General features: G+C 44.2%; 1 protein-coding gene across 7 annotated transcripts in view; it reads right to left on the reverse strand.

The window, feature by feature from the left end:
• RAD51D (RAD51 paralog D) overlaps positions 1 to 20,436 on the reverse strand; it is a 175,801-nt gene that overhangs the window by 100,478 nt on the left and 54,887 nt on the right. For all 7 annotated transcript variants that reach the window (XM_029613008.1, XM_029613012.1, XM_029613006.1 and 4 more), the window contains 3 exons: positions 17,948 to 18,029; positions 13,548 to 13,682; positions 3,117 to 3,212 (listed from right to left, as the gene is read on the reverse strand). In XM_029613008.1, coding sequence (XP_029468868.1) covers positions 3,117 to 3,212; positions 13,548 to 13,682; positions 17,948 to 18,029 — 313 coding nt within the window. The remainder of the gene's footprint in view (positions 1 to 3,116; positions 3,213 to 13,547; positions 13,683 to 17,947; positions 18,030 to 20,436) is intronic.

Genomic DNA, 20,436 nt, shown 5'->3' on the forward strand with positions numbered 1-20,436 from the left:
GGGGAACTTTCCCCGCGGCACACCCGACCATGTGTCGCGGCACACTAGTGTACCGCGGCACACTGGTTGAAAATCACTGCTATAGAGGATGGGGTGAATCAGGGTGCCACTGGGCCAGCTACATTTTTATCTTGGGGTGGTGGGAGGGAGGAGGGATTGGGAGCAGTTTGACCTGCTACTATCTTTTTCCTGGGGAGTGGATCAGGGTGTTGCTGGATTGCTATAACTTTTCTTTCATGGGTCGGAGAGAGGGGTATAGGGAAAGCCAACAGTTGGGCATATTTTTTACATTTCAGAAAGCCAGGAGGGAGGGAAGTGGCTGGTTTGCAGGGTTGGGGTGATGGAGGGGACTTTTTTTTTTTTTAAATTCAAGAGTGGTGATGGCAGGGGAGACAGTTTATAAAAAAGAGAATTTAGTCAGCTAGAGCTTTATTTTCAGGACTAAACAGCTAAGTTTAACTAGACAGCCCCAGCTGCTCTAAATCTAGCTATTCAAATTTTAACCAACTAGATTTAGAAGAATATTTCCTAAAGATAACTATCTAAAATTAGCAGCTATCTAATCTGCTCAGAGGGTCTCAGATTCATTTTTCAATTTGAAACTCAAAGTCGAAATTTTTTTTTCATGATTGTACACCTACAGCTTAAGTGACTTTCCAATGAGCTCTGATTAACTGAAACTGGGTAAGAAAAGTGGGAAATCATTGGACTCAAAGGACAGAAGAGAGATTAGCACAGGTTATTACAGTGTTTTCCAACTGTCTCCTAGAGGCACACCTATCCAGTCGATTTTCAGGATTGCCTCAATAAAATATGCATTAGATAGATTTGCATATACTGGGTATCTGATATCTGCAAATTTACCACATGCATATTCATTAGAGATATCTTGAAAACCCAACTGGTTAGTTGTGCTTCCAGGAGAGGATTAGGAAACACTGGGTTATTATACAGGTTCTATTTCTACTACATAATGAACTGATAAAATCCAGATTAATGTCCAAAATTAGTCTTCAGCTAAGAGTAAGAAGTATAATTAAAAAGACTATGATCTTGGTGCTTTTTTCCAAACCAATTTGTGTTAATGGGTAAGTATTAGAAAACAGAACATAAGACTTGCCATACTGGGTCAGACCAAAGGTCCATTAAGCCCAGTATCCTGTTTCCAATATTAGCCAATCCACGACAAGTACCTGGCAGGATCCCAAGGGATAGACAGATTCCAAGCTGCTTATCCCAAGAATAAAGCAGTGGATTTCTGCAGCTCCACCTTAATAATGGTTAATGGACTTTTCCTCCAGGAACTTGTCCAAACCTTTTTAATTGCAGCTACACTAATAGCTTTCACCACATCCTCTGGCAACGATTTCCAGAGCTTAATTATGCATGGAGTAAAAAAATATTTTCTCTTATTAGTTTTAAATGTATTATCTAGTAACTTCATTGTGTGTCCCCTGGTCTTTGTACTTTTCTAAAACTACTCACGTAGATAGTATCTAAATCAAATGCTCTCTTCCTCTCTAGCTTCACAGAGCATTGAATTTAGATACTATCTAGTTTTTTATTCAGATGGTTTGTGAGGTTGGTATTTGAGCTAAGGTTAGTAAATCTACGTATACGGTTTGTAATTGTAGGCGTACCGTAATGCTGCTGTGGTTTTGGTAACATTGGATTTTGCAAAGGCTATTTTTCATGTTGGAATCCCATGTGTGGAGGTAGGTATGTATATTGATGACTAAATGAGTATTTGAGTACTCTTATTTTGATTGGTAGATAGGTGTGGTTTCTTTCTTTTATATTTTATAGACTTGTTGAAATTGGATTGAGAATTTCTGAAGAGCGTGGGAAGTTCTCTCGAGTTACGGACATTGTCGGAAGAAGAGTGATGAAATTCTGAAGATATTTGTCGATATTTGTCTTGAAATTGTTCCCCTGAAGAAGCCCTTTGTGGGTGAAACGAGGGTCCCTGTCGGGAATAGGGTCAAATTGGGAGTAGAGTTAATCGAACTTCCTTGGTATTTGAGAACATGGGAGTTTAGTTAAAACATTCATCATCTGGTATTTGGAATTAAAAACCACTCATTTTGTATTGTTGGAGAGTATACTTGAGTGAGAAAGAGTACCTCTTCAATTTGTTTTAATGGAGTATTTTTTCTTTACTTTGTATGGTTGTTTTATAGGGGATGGTGTGGTATGTATGAATGAATGGGTATGCATGTATAAAGGTATGAGTGGTTAGGAATGCTTGTGCGTCATTAATATGATGTGGGGAATGGTATGGGTTTTACAAGTATAGGTTATATAGTGCACTTATTCGATTTAAAATATTGTGGGGTAGATTTTATAAATCTATGTGCGCACTTTTGTTCGTGCACCAGGCGCAAACAAAAGTACGCGGGATTTTATAAGATACGCACGTAGTCGTGCGTATCTTATAAAATCTGGGGTCGGCGCACGCAAGGGGGTGCACATTTGTGCACCTTGCACGTGCCGAGCCCTGCGCGTGCTGCCCGTTCCCTTTCACCCTCCCGCACCTTCCCCTCCCTAACCCACCCCCCCCCCCCCGGCCCTTTCTAAACCCCCTCCTTACCTTTATCTTAAAAGTTACGCCTGCCAGAGGCAGGCGTGGCGCGCGATTTCCCGGCCCGGGAGCCATTTCGGAGGCCTCGGCCACGCCCCTGAAATGCCCCCGGCCTGGAACCACGCCCCCAGACACGCCCCGAAGCGCCGCGTCACTCCCGACATGCCCCCCCACCCAGGCAAGCCCTGGGACTTACGAGTGTCCCGGGGCTTGCTCGGCGCGCGCAGGGGGGGTTTGGGGTAGGTTTTCTGGGGGTATGCTCGTACCCCTTTGAAAATCTACCCCTATGTGTACATTTTGTACGGTTTTTTTTAACAAGTATTATTAATGAATGTTGTGAATAAATAAAAAAATACATATAAGTGATATTGTGGAAATATACATCATTACATATATAATATATATATTGTATTATTCCCTTGATTATTTTCGTATTACTGATCAGTTTAAAAACATACAGTTCCACTAAATGAAACCAGATCCCAGTAAGGTGATCACATTTAATTTGGTGCACTTTAGTGAACTAAGAACCTACCTGCTGAGAGAAACTACAACGCAAGTCCTGGAACACATCCAACATTTTATAAACATCGAATACTCGAACCACCTCAATCCTCTGCATCACCTCTACCTGCACATAGAAGAGAAAAACACACAAATGACACTGCTAATTGAAGTGTGGGTACCAAGCAAGTATTCTGTACTATGTATGAAGAGACATAAAATCTTCAAATACAAACAGATGCAATCAAAGGCCAGGGAAATGTGGCAGAAAGGGTCAGAAATAGTCCCAATTGCGTTGGGTGCCACCAGCCTAAGTAAAAATAACTTCCAAGCACACCTTGTTATCTTGCCTGTACATACTACCTTACTAACTCCAGAAGGAGGCTCTCATTGGCACAAAGTAAAAAGGGCACTAGTAAAAAAATTTCAGAGATTGAAATTGTATCCAGCATACCCTGGCTTAAGAGCATAGTTCATTCCTGCCATGGTAGGCACAAAAAAAAAAAAAATAGTTCTGGAGACACTAACCTGAGAGAAGAACGTTAACAGAGGCCCTCAGAAAATGATTCAGTTCTACCATGCATGTACAAATGGACTCATATCACACTCTTTACAATTCTTATTGGTTAAAAGGGAAGATACGGAGATCACTTAACATCAAGCTTGCGTAGCTCACGGGAATCTTCAGTTGAGAAAGACAGGAGGTTCCACCGTCTGATTCATATGGAACGCGGAAACAACCTTGGGCAGGAAAGAGGGCACTATGAGCAAGGAAACTCCTGAATCCATGAAACGGAGATAGGACTCCCTGCACGATAGCGCCTGAAGCTCCGAAATCCTGCGGGCAGAGCAAATAGCCACCAGGAAGACTTTCTTGAGCGTAAGATCCTTGAGGGTAGCGGTTCGAAAGGTGGGTCGCCTAGAATTCGAAGAACTAATTTAAGGCTCCATGAGGGACACAGAGCGTGTACTGGAGGCTTAACGTGTTTCACTCCCTTGAGAAATCGGACAATGTCCGGGTGAGAGGAAAGGGGTGTTCCCTCCCAGTGCTGGATCAGGGAACAGAGGGTAGCCACCTGCACCCTCAGGGAATTGTAGGCCAATCCCTTTTCCAGGTCCTGTTGCAGGAACGACAGTATCTGAGCCACTGAGATGCGAGACAGGTACGGAGCCACACCAGGTCTCGAAGACTTTCCAAACTCTGACATAGGCAATGGACGTAGAGGTCTTCATAGCCTTGAGGAGGGTCGAGATCACGGCCTCGTCTTCTCAGCCGGCGCCTCTCAAAAGCCAGGCCGCAAGACAGAAGCGATCTGCCTGGTCGAAGTAAGCGTGGTAGATGTCCCAGGCGAAGAGGGCTGTCCACTGCGAGGTTGACCAAGTCCGCGAACCACGGTCGACGTGGCCATTCTGGCGTCACCAGAATTACTGGACCGTGGTGACTCTCTACTCTTTGGATTACCTTTCCCACCAGGGGCCATGGTAGAAACACGTAGAGGAGAATGTGCTGCGGCCAGGGAAGGACTAAGGCATCCATTCCCTCCGCGCCGTGCTCTCTTCTGTGGCTGAAGAATCGCGGAACTTTGGCGTTCCATAGAGTGGCCATCAGGTATAGGTGGGGAGACCCCCACCGACTGAATAGAAGTGCCACTGCTTCCTCGAAGAGTTCCCACTCTCCGGGATCTATGCGTTGATGACTCAAGAAGTCGGCTTGAACGTTGTCCGTCTCCCGAGAAACGTGATGACTGTTTCCTCTTGATGATTTATGTACGCTACTGTTGCGTTGTCTGACAGAATCTGAACCGCCCGACACTGGACTAGGGGGAGAAAATGCTTCAACGCCAGGCGTAACGCTCTGGTCTCCAAGCGATTGATTGGCCAGGATGCTTGCAACTCCGGCCACGTCCCCTGTGCCGATTTTGTCTGACAGACCACTCCCCAACCGGAGAGATTGGCGTCTGTGGTGACAATCACCCACTGAGAGACTGCCAAGGTTACTCCCTTTAACAAATGATCCAGGTTGAGCCACCAGGCTAGACTGTCCTTGGTCCTCTCTGGCAGTGGGAGGATGACCTGAAACTCCCGAGAAACCGGTTTCCAGCGGGAGAGCAAGGCTCTCTGCAGAGGACGCATATGCGCAAAAGCCCAAGGTACCAGATCAATAGTGGACGCCATAGTGCCCAGAACCTGAAGATAATCCCAGGTTGTGGGAAGAGAGCGCGAAATGAATTGCCGTACCTAGGAGATGAGCGCCCGGGCTTGATCCGGACGCAGCAGTACCTTGCTGACAGCTGTATCGAAGTGTGCTCCTAGAAAGTCCAGGGACTGAGATGGAGCAAGGCTGCTCTTGGAGAAATTGACCACCCATCCGAGGGACTGAAAGAGTTGCACCACTCTGTCTATCGCTCATTGACAGAGATGTCGCCAGTCCAAAGGGCAGGGCTTGGAATTGAAAATGCTGTCCCAGAATCTTGAAGCGAAGGAAGTGCTGATGCACCTTGAGGATGAGAATGTGGAGATAAGCCTCCATCAGATCCAAGGAGGCCAGAAATTCTCCGCTGTGTACCGACGCTATCACTGAGCGTAAGGTCTCCATCCTGAAGTGTGGGACCCTGAGGGCTTTGTTGACCATCTTGAGATCCAGGATCGGATGGAAGAAGCCCTCCTTCTTGGGGACTACAAAGTAGATGGAGTAATGGCCGGCTCCCTCTTCCGGAGGAACCGGGCGAATTGCTCAGAGGGCCAGGAGCCTGTCGAGTGTCTTGTGTACTATGAGTTGTTTCTGTGGTGGTCCACAGGGAGAGAAGAGGAACGTGTCTCTTAGAGTATGAGCAAAATCTAAAGCGTAACCGTGCTTTAGAATATCCAGGACCCATTGATCCGAGGTAAGCTTGACCTACTCCTCTTGGAAGAGGGAGAGACGGCCCCCTATCCTGGGGACAGAGGCGTGGGCTGGCACGGCCTCATTGTGAAGATTTGGGAGCTGCCCCCTGGGGAAGATTATCCTGGGCTGGTCTTCGGCCACGAAAGGAATGAGACCAGGACTGGGAACGCGAAGAGGGTGGACGAGAGGCAGTTGTTCTTGGTTGACGGAAACGTCTTTGGCTCTTGTCTAATTTGTTTGTGCCATTAAAAGTAGCGTAACTGTGCTGTTTCAATAATACACAGAGGTCCAACTTTAATACAAACCAATTTAAGTTTATTTAATATTAGAAGCCAATCTTATGAGACCTCTGGTAGACAGAGCGAGAATGCTCTCCTGCGCGTCTGTCTCCCCGTTTGTAAGTCAGTGCTGACTTTTATAGACAACACATACAATGATCCCTAATAGAACTGCATAGAGTATCAGGTACCGCATGTCATGTGTCCAGCTCAGACAACCTATGGCTAAGCTTCCCTGGTCCCACCTCCAGATCCAATTAGGCATAGACCCACGTGTGTCTGCTGACGACTCTCAATCATTCTAGTAGTTCTTAGTAGTTCTCTGTCCTGTCACATCTGTGCACTCCTGTGCAAGTCGTTTGATCAGACTCCTAATCTTATGGGAATATCCAGTTACACTGGCTCGAGACAGCAGAGACAGGATTCTGTGAGAACATAGTTGGCCCATATGGTTGTTGTGACCTCATGACCCTTCATCATATCTGGCTAGGTCTGAATTCATTCCAGATGTCTCCCAGTAGCCATTCACGCTCAGGTCAGTCTGAGTTCCTTGTATGCCAGCAGTTTCAGTTAGGCCAAGAAAGCAAAGGATTCTGGATAAATTGAGTGGACCAAAGTCCTGAGCCAAAGTCTTCATGTTAGACTGCCCATATATCACTCCAGAAACGGCTTCTAGTGGAACTGAAGGTCCTAGCAGCCTGCGGCCGATCCTCTGGCAGCTTGTGGACCTTATTCTCGCCGAGTGACTTGATAATCTGGTCCAGATCATCTCCAAAGAGTAATTTCCCTTTGAAGGGTAGGAAGCCCAACTGGGTCTTGGAGGAGGAATCCGCCGACCAGTTGCAGAGCCACAGGAGGCGCCTGGCCGAGACTGCTGAAACCATAGACCTGGCCAGAACTCGGAGCAGGTCATATTGCGCATCTGCCCCATATGCTATCATGGCCTCCAGGCGGTCAGCTTGTTGTGCTTCGGCAGGAGACAGCTCTTGTGTACTGAGGAGCTGTTGGACCCATCAGAGTCCTGCCCGTTGCGTGAGGGAACTACAGATCGCCACTCTGACGCCCAGAGCCAACACCTCAAATACTCTCTTGAGATACACCTCGAGCTTCCTATCCTGCATATCCCGTAGGGCAGCACCTCCTGTCACAGGAATGGTAGTTCGTTTCGTCACTGAAGATACCGCTGCGTCCACTTTGGGAACCTTGAGGAGCTCCAGAAAATCATCTGGGAGGGGGGTATAGCTTATCCATAGCTCTACCCACCTTGAGGGAGACTTCAGGGGAATCCCATTCCCGGGACAGCAATTGCAATAGCGTAGGATAGGAAGGAAAAGACCTTGACCGATGGACGTAGACCTGAGAGCACGGGGTCCCCTTTCTTAGCTGGTGGAGAAGGCCCTGGAGGGTCTTGTGGATCCTCAATATCCAATTCCTGCACGACAGATGGGATGAGCGGATCCAACTCATCCCTCTGGAAGAGACGCAGTACCTGGGGATCATCCCCTTGCATCTGAGCCATCAGAGAGGGTTCATCCAGGTCTGGGTCCGGAAGAGGGCATTGAGGAAGAGGAGCCAAGCCCTCCAGAGGATGATGGACCACGCGGTCCCTGGAGGCACCTTGGTGAACCCCAGGTCCTGAGGCCCCCACTCCTTGAGGGCATCCCGGGGGATCAGCCATCCTGCTCACCTTAGGAGGAGGAGGCGGCCCTGTTAGATCTTGCTGCTGTCCCATTCTGGCCAGGTAGGCATTGTGCATTAAAAGCACAAAATCCGCCGAAAATGGAGGTGGTCCAGAAGAAGGCACCAAGCGGGGGGACAAGGGTCCAGGGGGTTGACAGGGTCAGAATCGGCGGCAGCACTGAAGAACTGGTGTCCGAATCGTCCCCTGGCTGCTCTGGAGCAGTCGGCTCAGAATCAAAGATGGCCACCGTTACCGCGCTGGGCAGGATCGTGGCCGGCCTCTGTGCATCGAGGCACGCCATCACGCGTGAACCTGCTCATCCTGCCGGCTGCGAGGAACCCTCCCCACCAGGGAGGCATCTCCCACAGATCCCCTCGTGGGAGAGCCGGGAACCGGGCTCTCCGCACGTGCAGCACCTCAAGGACCGCGGCATGGGACTGTGAGCTGAGCAACCAACGAATCGTTGGTGAGTGGCTGCGAGGAGCAGGGAAAAACCCCATCTGCAGCACTACTTCTTCTCCCCGACCTGCCTGAATTGCTATTTACACCACACAAAGGAATGTCGTGTCTCTGTGGAGGCTGCCCCGAGGCAAAACGACTTCTCAGGGCAGCGGGTCAGCTCAGAGGAAAAGGGGGAGAGATTGGACCACCAACTTGCATCCCGGGGCTTACAAATCTAACCTGCAAGTAAGAAAGGTACAAAAACTTACCCCCACAAACAAATATAGCAATGGAGACTGAAAAACAGCTCTTCCTGCAAGTTAGATTGCTGGGCCCTAGACAAGGGTCTGAGCTTTCCCTGTCTCTTTTTTTTTTTTTTACTATCCTCTGTTAACCTTGATCCATCTTAAGATAGGAAGGAAGCTAAGAAATAGAGAAAAAGAGCACTAAATTTAGCTGTTCAGAAGTCTTAGTGGGGAACTAGAGTTCAGCCACTCATCTGCTGGAGTCAGAATAATACTGAAGGATGACAGAGGGTGCACTAGCTTATATGGGAGCATCCTTCAAAGTTTTCTCTGATTCCATCTGCTGGAAGGGGGACATAACCCACTGTCTGGACTGATCCTGGTATGTACAGGGAACAAGGATTTTTTTCCCTATGTGCATCACCTTGCACTTGTCCACATTAAATTTCATCTGCCATTTGAAAGCCCAATCTTCCAGTCTCACAAGGTCCTCCTGCAATTTATCATAATCTGCTTGCGATTTAACTACTCTGCATAATTTTGTGTCATCCACAAATTTAAGCACCTCACTCATCATGCCCCTTTCCAGCTCATTTATACATAAATTAAAAAGCACTGGTCCAAGTACAGATCCCTGAGGCACTCCACTGTTTACCTTTTTCCACTGTGAAAACTGACCATTTAATCTTACTCTGTTTCCTCTCTTTTAACCAATTTGCAATCCTCAAAAGGATATTGCTTCCTATCCCATGGCTTTTTAATTTTCTTAGAAGCCTCTCATGAGGGACTTTGTCGAACAGCTTCTAAAAATCCAAATACACCACATCTACCGGTTCACCTTTGTCCACATGTTTATTCACCCTTGGGTAAATCCATGCTGGCTGTGTACCATTAAATCATGTGTTACGGGATCAGACTGTGCACACTGGTATCCTGCCCATGGGCTCTGATCTGAGGGGGAGGGGTTGGGGGGGGGCGCTAATCTCACTGAGGTTTTCACTGGGGTTACCTGAGGGGCTTATCCCATACAAACATACACAATTTCTGGAATTATACCTGGGGGCTTGAACCCCTTCACAAATAGCCAGACGTAATTACTGGGATTATACCTGGGGGCTTGAACCCAGAAGCTAATTCCCAACACAAAGAGCCATACACAAACTTTAATTCAGTACATCACGGTTCCAAGTATTTAGGAAAGCGAGTTTATTTGAGCAATAAGAGGATAGAACAAATAAAATCAGATTACATAGAGTAAGCTTCACGTACTCAAAAAACTCAAGCCTCTTCTTTTCCATCATGATTTCAGATCTGTTCTCCAAGCCATTCTGTTCTCCAAGGTCGATTACTGCAATTCCGTCTTGCAAGGTCTTCCTGCTACTACAATAAAACCCCTCCAGTTGCTCCAAAATGCAGCGGCGAGAATTTTGACGAATACTAATCGGAGAGAGCACATCTCTCCTATTTTAAAAGATCTTCACTGGCTTCCAGTAAACTTTAGGATTCTCCATAAATCACTCACAATTATTCACAAAAGCATTCACTATCAGACCCCTCTTGACCTGCTACACCCGCTCAAATTTCACTCTACGGCCAGACCCATAAGGGAAACCTACAAGGGATCCTTACATGTACCTCCAATCAAAGTGGTGCACCACTCAAATATCAGAGACAGGGCATTCTCAATAATAGGTCCCTCCATCTGGAACGCCATGCCCCCGGACCTCAGGCAGGAAAACCTGTCTCCTAACTTTTAAAAAGAAACTCAAGACATGGCTTTTCGGTCGAGCCTTTCCCTGTTCCTAGTCCAACAGCTTGATTCAGAATTTTGTTCCCATCACTTCTGTATATAAACAAGCACTAAGTCACACAAATTTGTCACAATGAGGTTGGGTCCTCTGCCTCCCTCCCACACCCTCATCTGTATATAGTACACTATTATTGTTCTCCCTTCTTTATTTCCTATCCCCAGTTCATGCGTCCTTGTTGCAATGTAACTTTATGCTTCTTCAATTTGTGTCTCTTGTTAATTGGTTATGTTTAACTGCTTAGTTCGATGTAAACTGAGTTGATTTGATTTGTATCAAGAAAGTCGGTATATAAAAAGCCTTAAATAAAGTAGTAATGGTAGATAATAAGAATTGCTACACAGATATAAAAAGCTTACATTTCCAAAGGATCAGCCGTACCATCACATCCAGGGCGCTCTCTCTGTCTCTCCTTAAACTTCTAGTCTGTCTGGGTGAAAACTTTGAATCCATATGGCCTAACCTCTATATACATCCTCAGCAAAAACAACAAAAAATGGCTTCAACATCATATCTAAATTTTCTGTGATTTTATTCTTTATAATAGTTCCCACAATATTTCCCGGCACTGAAGTCAGCTCACTGGTCTACATTTTCCCAGATCTCTCCTGGAGCCATTTTTAAATATCGGGGTAACATTGGCCACCCTCCCATCTTCAGGTACAATGGACGATTTTAATGATTGGTTACAAATTTTTACTAATAGGTCTGAAATTTCATGTTTTAGTTCTTTCAGAACCCTGGGGTGTATACCATCCGGTCCAGGCAATTTACTACTCTGAGACTGTTAATCTGGCCTACTACATCTTCCAGGTTCACCATAATTTGGTTCAGTTCATCTGAATCATTACCCTTGAAAACAGTCTCTGGAACAGGTATCTCCCCAACATCCTCTTCAGTAACACCGAAGCAAAGAATTTTAGTCTTTCTGTAATGGCCTTATCTTGCCGGCAATCGTTTGGCCTTCCTTCCACCTTTCTTAATGTGTGGAATACATCTGGACTGCGCTTCTAAGATGGTATTTTTAAAGTATGTCCATGTCTGTAGCTGCACCTTTTTTTTTTTTATAACTATTATCCTCATTTTATCAAAATTTCCCTTTTGAAAGTTTAGTGTTAAAGCCATGGATTTACTTACTGTCCCCTTTCCTGTCATTCATTCAAATTTGATCATATTATGATCACTATTGCCAAGCAGCCCCACCACTGTTACCTCTCTCACCAAATCCTGTGCTTCACTAAGAATTAGATCTAAAATTGCTCCCTCTCTCGTCGGTTCCTGAACCAACTGTTCCATAAAACTGTCATTTATTCCCTCCAGGAACTTTATCTCTCTAGCATGTCCTGATTTTACATGTACCCAGTCAATACTGGGGTAATTGAAATCTCCCATTATTACTGAACTACCAATTTGGTTAGCTTCCCTAATTTCTCTTAGCATTTCACTGTCTGTTTCACCATCTTGGCCAGGTGGATGGTAGTATACTCCTATCACTATACTCTTCCCCACCACACAAGGTATTTCTACCCATAAAGATATGATTGTGCATTTAGTCTCTTGAAATATCTTTATCTTGTTGGACTCTATGCCATCCCGGACAGAAAGCGCCACCCCACCACTAAGTTGCTCCTTGTTCCGGTCTCTGTCCTGCTCTTCCCTTCCTTGGACTGTTCTCTTGTGCCTTGACCTGTGCCTGGATTCTGACAATGCCTGATCTCTGTCTGCTCCAACTCATGTCTGGATTTTGATGCTGCTTGATCTCTACCTGCCCTGGCCCATGCTAGATTCCGACGCTGCTGTCTACTGTCTACCCTGACCACTTTTCTGATGTATTTGTCTGCTCACCATGGGATCCTTGCCTACTTCCTGCTGGCTTCAGAACCCAAGGGCTCAAGCTGTGGGGTAAGAAGATGGGATAGGTGAAGCCCTGACTTGGTCACAGTTCAGTAGGTCTGTTTACTGTCAGTGGGAGCCCACCAATTTCACTACAGTGCTAGGGCTCACATGCCATGTCACATATTTATTTATTTAGAAGATTTATATACCGATGAACGTTGGGAACATCTCATCGGTTTACATTAAAACAAAATTATAGCTAACCGAGCTTTACATATAAATTGGAACCAAATGTAACAAGGAACAGAACAGATAATAACAAGACAGCATTAGAACTTAACTTATGAAGGGGAATAAGTAAAAATGGATCAAACACATATATAATAGGGAAAGGAAGGGAGGATCTATTTACAGGAAACTGGGGGGTATAGTAATAAAAATATAATAATAATAATATTAAGGAATTCAATTACAAGTAGTAAAGTGCCAGGGTAGGATGTTAAGCGAAAGCTTGCTTGAAGCGGCAAGTTTTTAGGTTAATTTTAAATTTTTTTGGGCAGGGTTCCTGCCCAAAAAATATAAACATATAAGGGAGAAATGTGGGAAGGACAAGATGCTGGGTGGTAAAGCGGCATGAGAATTGGGGAACAGAGGGCTGAGAGACTGAAGGGAGGATCAGACAGAACAGAGAGCCTGGGAAGAGAGAAAAGAATAATAGAGGGTTATGAGTGAAGGAGGAAGCAAGGAAGAGAAAATGCCTATTTAGGAGGGAAAAAAAACAGGCTACAGTGACAGAAGATGTAAGAGAAGCAGAGAAAACGGAATGAAGAGGAAAGCAAATAATGAAAAGTTAAAAAATAAGGGTGAAAACTGAAATGCAGAAAGAATGAAAGCAAAAAAGAAAGAAAACAAAATGCCCAGAAACACTTTAAAGGTTGGAGAAGTTCTTTATCTGTGTAATGTAAAATAGTTTTATACATCAAATCATGTAAATTTTATGCAAATTATTGCTAATGTATGACAGAATTGTCTCACAATTTCAAAATCTTTGCTGCAGGAAACTGAGGACTTTGTTCACAACCAAATTTACTCATCCCAATTATAACCACACCAAGCCAGGGCATGGCCATAACATCCCTGAATCTAACTGCATCAAGCTGCACACTTCATCTGCTTGTAATATCACCCATCTCCAGACATACTGTAATCTCATTACAAATTATCTAGTTTGCTCATCAAGGAAAATTCACCACACATTTTAAATTAGTCAGAGTTCCAGATTCACTGACCTGTTCCTCTTCTTCCTGGGTTTTGGACTGTACTAACTGGAAGAGCCGCGAAGCCATGAACCCACCCGTGGAGTCAATGTACAGAACATTCTGTTTGAGGCTGTGAGACACATTCACTGCAATACTCAGGCATACCTAGCAGAGAAAAAAACCCAAAACAAAACCTTAAATTATTTCTCTCTCATTCTAAACCCAACTTGCAATACAATTCAATGGAGACACAAGGTGGGCATGAAGGACATCTATAGGTTGAGGAGAGTCCACTAAAAAAAAAAAAAAAAAAGAGTAGCAGAAAGCAGGAAGCTGATGACAGGACGGGGACTGCACTCCACTGAACACAGCCTGCTGGAGACATGTGATGAAGGAAGAGGATTCTGTAGCACTACTTCAAGGATAGATGATCTACAGAGTTTTCAGGTCCCATGACAATACAGTTAGTGTCACTTCTGTTCAGCTTTTCTAAAGCACTTACAGTAACATAAGGCAGCATTTCTTAAGACAAAGTTGTTTGGATTCTAACAGAAAAGGTCTAAAAACCAAGGGCCCAATATTGAAAGCATGTTCAGTGCTTGACAGCTGGATAAGTAGGCCTTATCTGGCTATCTAGCGGGCTGCTAAAAGTCAGTGACCACTAGATAGCCAGATAAGTCACTTACCCGGCTATCTCTTAGCCATAGTAATAGTGGACAGATCTGGGCGGCACTACTTAGCCGGATAACTTAACGCTTAGCCATAGCCGGATAAGTTATGCAAGTAAGTTATACCTGCCAACGAGCAGGTTTAAGTTAGCCGGGTATTACTTATTTGGCTAAGTAGCACCTTGACGGCGGATATTCAGCGGCACAGCCATGCCACAGAATATCCCTTAACTTAGCTAGATAAATCATATTCGGCTAAGTTACTTATCCGGCCAGTTCTCAATATTGGGCCCCAAACATTTTTAATTTCAAGATAGCGGAGTCAGGAAGGGGGGAAGATTAGGCCCTTAAAATTTGTATATTTCAATCACATTGAATGAAATTGTATATCTTGAGTTTATGAAGGATGCAGATTTCTGATACTCAAACCTTTTCCAATGGAAAGGAAATAGTAGAATTAGGGGTCACGAAATGAAACTCCAGGGGGAACAACTCAGATCCAACATCAGGAAATATTTCTTCACGGAGAGGGTGGTGGATGTCTGGAATGCCCTTCCAGAGGAGGTGGTGAAGATGAAAATAGTCAAAGAATTTAAAGTGGCATGGAATAAACACTGCGGATCCTTAAAGGCTAGAGGATGGAAATGAAGAGAAAAAGGGTGCATAGGGGTAACTTGCTGGTGCAGCAGTTACTACCCTTAATCAAAAAGCCTTGAGGCAATTGCAACATTGCTCTCCACTTCAACGGCAGGGGGAAAAGGGGAAATGGATTTAGACAACAAACAAAGAGGGCCATGACTTTTACAGTCTGGGGAACTGATAGCCATGGGGGTAGCCTGCACGGAGCAATAGTTTCTACCCTTAACATAAGGCATGGGATTAATATCCGTAATCAATGAGCCTTAATGTTTTTGATGCAACTGCAACATTGTTCTCCGCTTTGACGGCGGGGGTGGGGGAAGAGGAATTGGATTCAGACAACAACCAACATGGGCCCTGACTTTTACGATCTAGAGTACTGATTTGAAGACGTAAGGGAAAAAGCACAGGACTGTTTCTATGGCCATGACCACAAGCAAAGCATGTTAAGCAGGACTGTCTGAATTTTCAAGAAGGCTCAACACCCAGAAAAATGTTGCTAGGTGTACATTTTTTATGGGTTATCATAAGGGGATAACTGCACAGAGCGGCAGCTGCTACCCTTAAGAGAAACATGGGGATAACCTGCATGGCGTAGCAGATACTACCATAAGAAGTTTGCTGGGAAGATTGGAATGGACCATTTGGTCCTTTTCTGCTGTCATTACTATGTTAAAATGGGGGTTAGCAACAAGACCATTTTAAATTTGAACTTTGTCAGATAACTTTATTCATTTTTTTAACCCCTCACCACTTCAAATAAAACTAGAAAAAAAGTAGAGTGGAGAAATAACTGCAAACCAGGGAAGCCAGGGTTCAAATCCTGACGACTCCCTCGTGACCGAGGGCAAGTCACCCTTAGGTACTAACTTAGATTGTGAGCCCTCTGGGGATAGGGAATGCCTAGAGTACCAGAGTGTAATCTGCTTTGAAGTACCTCAAAAAGGAGAATATAAATATTTTTTTTAAATCCATCATAAGAATGGAAATATCACAGACTATTTTCACTGCTTCACAAAAAACTATCGAAGAGGACCAAACTCATGTAGCAAATTTTAAATGTAGAAAAAAGGATTCACCATTTGTTCTACCTTTTTGCATCCGACTTGTTTTTCTCCTCTTCGTCTATCGATTTTGTCTTCATTTGTTCTTTTATCTATTGAAACTATTGTCTTGTTTATTCCCTCCCTCACTTGTTTCTCTCTTATACTCTCTTTTCTCTCCTTAAGCTTCACTCATTACTGATATTTTAATACCCTTCCCTTCTAACTCGTTTGCCATTCTCACCTCTTTATTGCCCTATCTCCATTTGTTCCTGCTCCCAATGTCTTTCCCCCTACTCACTTTCCTCTCCTTCTCCACCCTTCAATCTATTTCTGTTTTCCTCATCTCAACTTCCAACTTCTGCCTGGCATTGCCCTCTCTTTTCCTGGTCCCTCTGCCATCCTTCCACCTCCATGTTTTTTTTTTTATTTGCTTCCTATAATGCCCTCCCATCTCTAGATATCTATTTCTTCCTTCTCCCCATCTCCCTCACCTTATCTCTACTGCTCCCTCCTTATCTTCTAAGGCTTGATTACCCTCACTTCTCCCTACCTTTGACTTTGTACCTATGGCCTCTCATGCCCTCAACCCTTTCATTGCCTCCTGATACCTCTGCCTATGTCTCCAAGAACATCTCAACCCCTCCCTTTCACCATCTCTCTAGGGTTTTTCACCCCAACCCTTCTCCTCCTCCCCCCCCCTCAATTCCTTTCTTACTCCCAGACTCTCTTCTTCTCCTCTGTAGTTCTGAATGATTGAAGGTTACTCCTGCCCCTGTCAACACCTCTTCTAGTACAAAATGCTCTGCTCCTTTGTTTGCAATGTAAAAAGCTGCAGGGATCACGTGAACTCTCAAGTGCTAAAGTCATGGTGTCAAAAAGCCTCTTATAAAAGGAAGATGTTCCTCTCATGCAGCTATTAACTCTTCAAACGATGCAGTATGGGATATCAAGAACCATCATTCTTTCAATAGATCTGACTCCAATACCTTGAAACTGCAGAGAATCATTTTGTGCCAAAACTGTAGCAATTGTACATCACCCTCTGTCTCAGGTTCCTATTGCAAAGCCAGTTGGTTCAACCCCCAACAAGGCACACTCCAAGTCTTCACCCATTTCCCTTCCCAAGATCCTCTCTATAAGATGCTTTACCTGATTCCAAAATTCCAAAACCTGAGACAAGACCAGACCATACAATAAAAAGCTCCTTCTTATTCACAACTTCCCCAACAAATCTAAACCACTCTGTTAATCTTATTATGCAGCTGAGAACAACAATAAAGCTTAAGAAAGTTTGTATGCGATAATTTGAGTATTGGTGTTCATTGTACATCCAGTCCATCACTGTTTCAGTCCAGATTTCCTGCTGTACAGACTTTCCAAAATCCTTCTCCCAGGCCAACAAGAATATTTTTCTTCTAAAAAGGATCCTGTCCCAATGTTCTTCTGAGAGACAGATGGAAGATAAAGGATGTAAAAAGATGTAAGGCTCATCTAGTCTGCCCATGTCCCCTTTCTAATGCAATAATCAGGGACCACACATGGTCTCTGACTTTTCTCAGTTTTCTTCACTGTCAGCAATCCTCTGTGCCTGACTTGTTTTCTTGAATTCCGGTACTGTTTTGACTTCCAGTAACTGTATATGGAGGCTGTTCCAGGTTCCTTTATGTGAACAAATGCTTCTTTACATTGCATCTCCTTCCAGGTCTACCATTGTTCTATAATTTCCTTTCCAGTGAAACTGCATTCATGCATACAGTCACCAATAGGTCTGGCAGCCTATTTTTGACATGAAAACCTCAAAATGCAATGGGTAGAAGGAAGGATGCCAGACAAGACTATATACAGCACAGATAGTACAGGAAACCTGTGGCAGGCTACAAATGTAAAAGTCCTTAAGATAAGCCTGGCTATATTTCGGGGTATGATGGTGAAAGGATTACTATAAATAAAGGATGGATAGTTTTAGAATATATCAGAAAACAGGTTCTCTCTCAGAATACATCTGGCTGAAGTGCAGTAAGAAAGCTGAAGTCAGGGGCTATCAAAATGTCTGCCTTTTATATAATCAAAAACGTACCTGTGTCTTCCCACTGCCTGCTGCTCCGGCAAACTCAGTCACCTCTCCTGTATACAGTCCAGAATCTAAAAGCGTATCCAGGCTACACGAAAAGCAATGAGGTGGACAAGTGGTTAAGATCAGTGACTTAATTTAAGCATAACTATGTACATTCAACACCATTCTGCAGCCAGCAAAATGCCGTTTTCCTCGTTATTGTCCTCTTTAATGCACGTCATTACAGCATTATTTATTTAATACTTTTATATACCGAAGTTCGTATGTACATCACATCGGTTTACATATAACGGATAGAGAGGAGGAAAAGGAAAAAGTTGAAGAAATTACAATGAACAAAAAATACTGGGTGAACAAAATGGCAAAATATGTAAAAGGTTGTAATCAAAGAGGTTAAAAGGATAGAGGAGGAAGGATAAGCAATGAAGGGAGAAAGTCTTAACGAAGTAACTAGACAACGTATTGAGGATAACTCAGGAGTAACAAAGTAACTAAATCAACATACTGAGGATATCTCAGAGAGGAATATGTACAGGTGGTTTGGGTCACATGTTAGCAAAGGAAGTGGCGAGGAGTTAAGTGAAGGCCTGTTTAAAGAGCCACGTCTTAAATTTTTTTTGAATGTCTGAGTGCAGGGCTCGAGTCGTAAGTCAGGGGGCATTGAGTTCCAGTGGGAGGGGCCAGCAATGGATAAAGCTCTGTCTTTGTTGGAAATGAGGTGTGTGAGTTTAGCGGGGGGAATAAATAGGGTGCCAGTGTAAGCTGATCTGGTGTGTCTGGTGGGGGTATGGAAGTATAGGGAGTTGTTTAGCCAGTGCATGTTTGGATTGTGAAGGGTTTTGTGAATAATAGTAAGGGTCTTCTATAGTATTCTGAAGGAGATGGGGGAGTCAATGGAGGTCTTTTAGGATGGGAGTGATGTGATCGCATTTGCGGGAATTAGTGAGAATTTGGGCTGTGGCATTTTGAAGGGGTTTGAGAAAGCAGCAGGGAGACAGAGTAGGAGGGAGTTGCAGTAATCTAGTTTGGATAAGATTACTGCTTGGAGGATGGTACGAAATCGTTAATGTGAAGGAGAGGTTGGAATTTCTTGAAGATATGTAGTTTGTAATAACAATCTTTCATGGTGGCATTAATATGTTTTTTGAGGTTAAAATTGCAGTCTAGTGTGACGCCAAAGTCTCTTTACTTGATGTAGTAAATGGGAAGATGGGGGGGTTGGGGATAGGCACAGTGGGAGGAATGGAAGGTTGGTTATGAGAGATGAGAAGGAGTTCAATTTTAGAGGTGTTGAGAGCAAGGTTTAAATGTGAAAAGAGGAGGTGGTTAATAGAGGAAAGGTAGTTTTGCCAGGTTTGGAGGGATTTGGGGATGGAATCGGTGATGGGGATGAGAATCTGGACGTCATCCGCGTAAATGAAGTAGGTGAGTCCAAGGTCGGATAGGAGTCGGCATAGAGGTAACATATAGATATTGAAAAGGGTAGATGATAGGGAGGAACCTTGGGGGGACACCTCGAGTTAGTTTGATGGGGAGGGATTCATTGTTTCCGATTTTAACTTTGTAAGATCTATTGTCAAGGTAGGATTTGAACCAATTGAGAGCGGAGCCAGTAAAGCCAATTTCGGTAAGTCTGTTTAGGAGGATTTTGTGGCTAATGGTATCAAACGCTGAGGAAATGTCGAGTAAGGCAAGGATGTAAGATTGGCCGTTGACAAGACCTTTGATAATGGTGTCGGAGAGGGAAAGGAGTAGGGTTTCGGTATTAAAGTATTTGCAGAACCCAAATTGCAAGGAGGAGAGAATGTTATGTTTCTCGATGTGTTTGGAGAGTTGGGTGTTGACGACCTTCTCTAAGAGTTTTGCAAGGAAGGGGAGATTGGATATTAGTCTGAAGCTGGCAGGTTCTGATGGATTTAGGTTGGGTTTTTTTTTTTTACTATGGTGTGTTTCAGGGTGTCTGGGACAATCCCATGTGTGAGGGAGGAATTTATGATGTCAGCTAAGGGTTTGGCTAAGGTGGAGATCGATTTAAGGGAATTAGGAGGAATGGGATCAGCTGGGTGAGCTGCGGGTTTTATTTTCTTGATGATGGTTTCAGTTTCGGAGGCAGAGATGGTGTCGAAGAAGTTGATGGTAGTATGTGGATTTATGGGGGGGGATGTGAGGGTTAGGGTTGGGTGGTGGAAGATTCATCATGATGATAGAGATTTTGTCATTGAAGTATTTGGCAAGAGTGTTGCATTTAATTTTGGCATCAGTGTCAGGTATGGGGGTGGAGAGGGTTTGGTGAGCTCAGACACATATGAGAAGAGAACATTAGCATTAAATTGGAAGTTGTGTATTTTACGGGTGTAGAAGTCACGTTTGGTATTCATGATAGCATTTCTATATTTGTAGAGGGTGGATTTGTAGGTGGCAAGTAGGTATGGTGAGGTATTTTTCCTCCATTTCTTTTCATTGTTCCTTAGGTTGCGTTTGAGTTTTTTGAG

Source organism: Rhinatrema bivittatum, chromosome 8 (genome assembly GCF_901001135.1).
Source record: "Rhinatrema bivittatum chromosome 8, aRhiBiv1.1, whole genome shotgun sequence".
Classification (NCBI taxonomy): Eukaryota; Metazoa; Chordata; class Amphibia; order Gymnophiona; family Rhinatrematidae; genus Rhinatrema; species Rhinatrema bivittatum.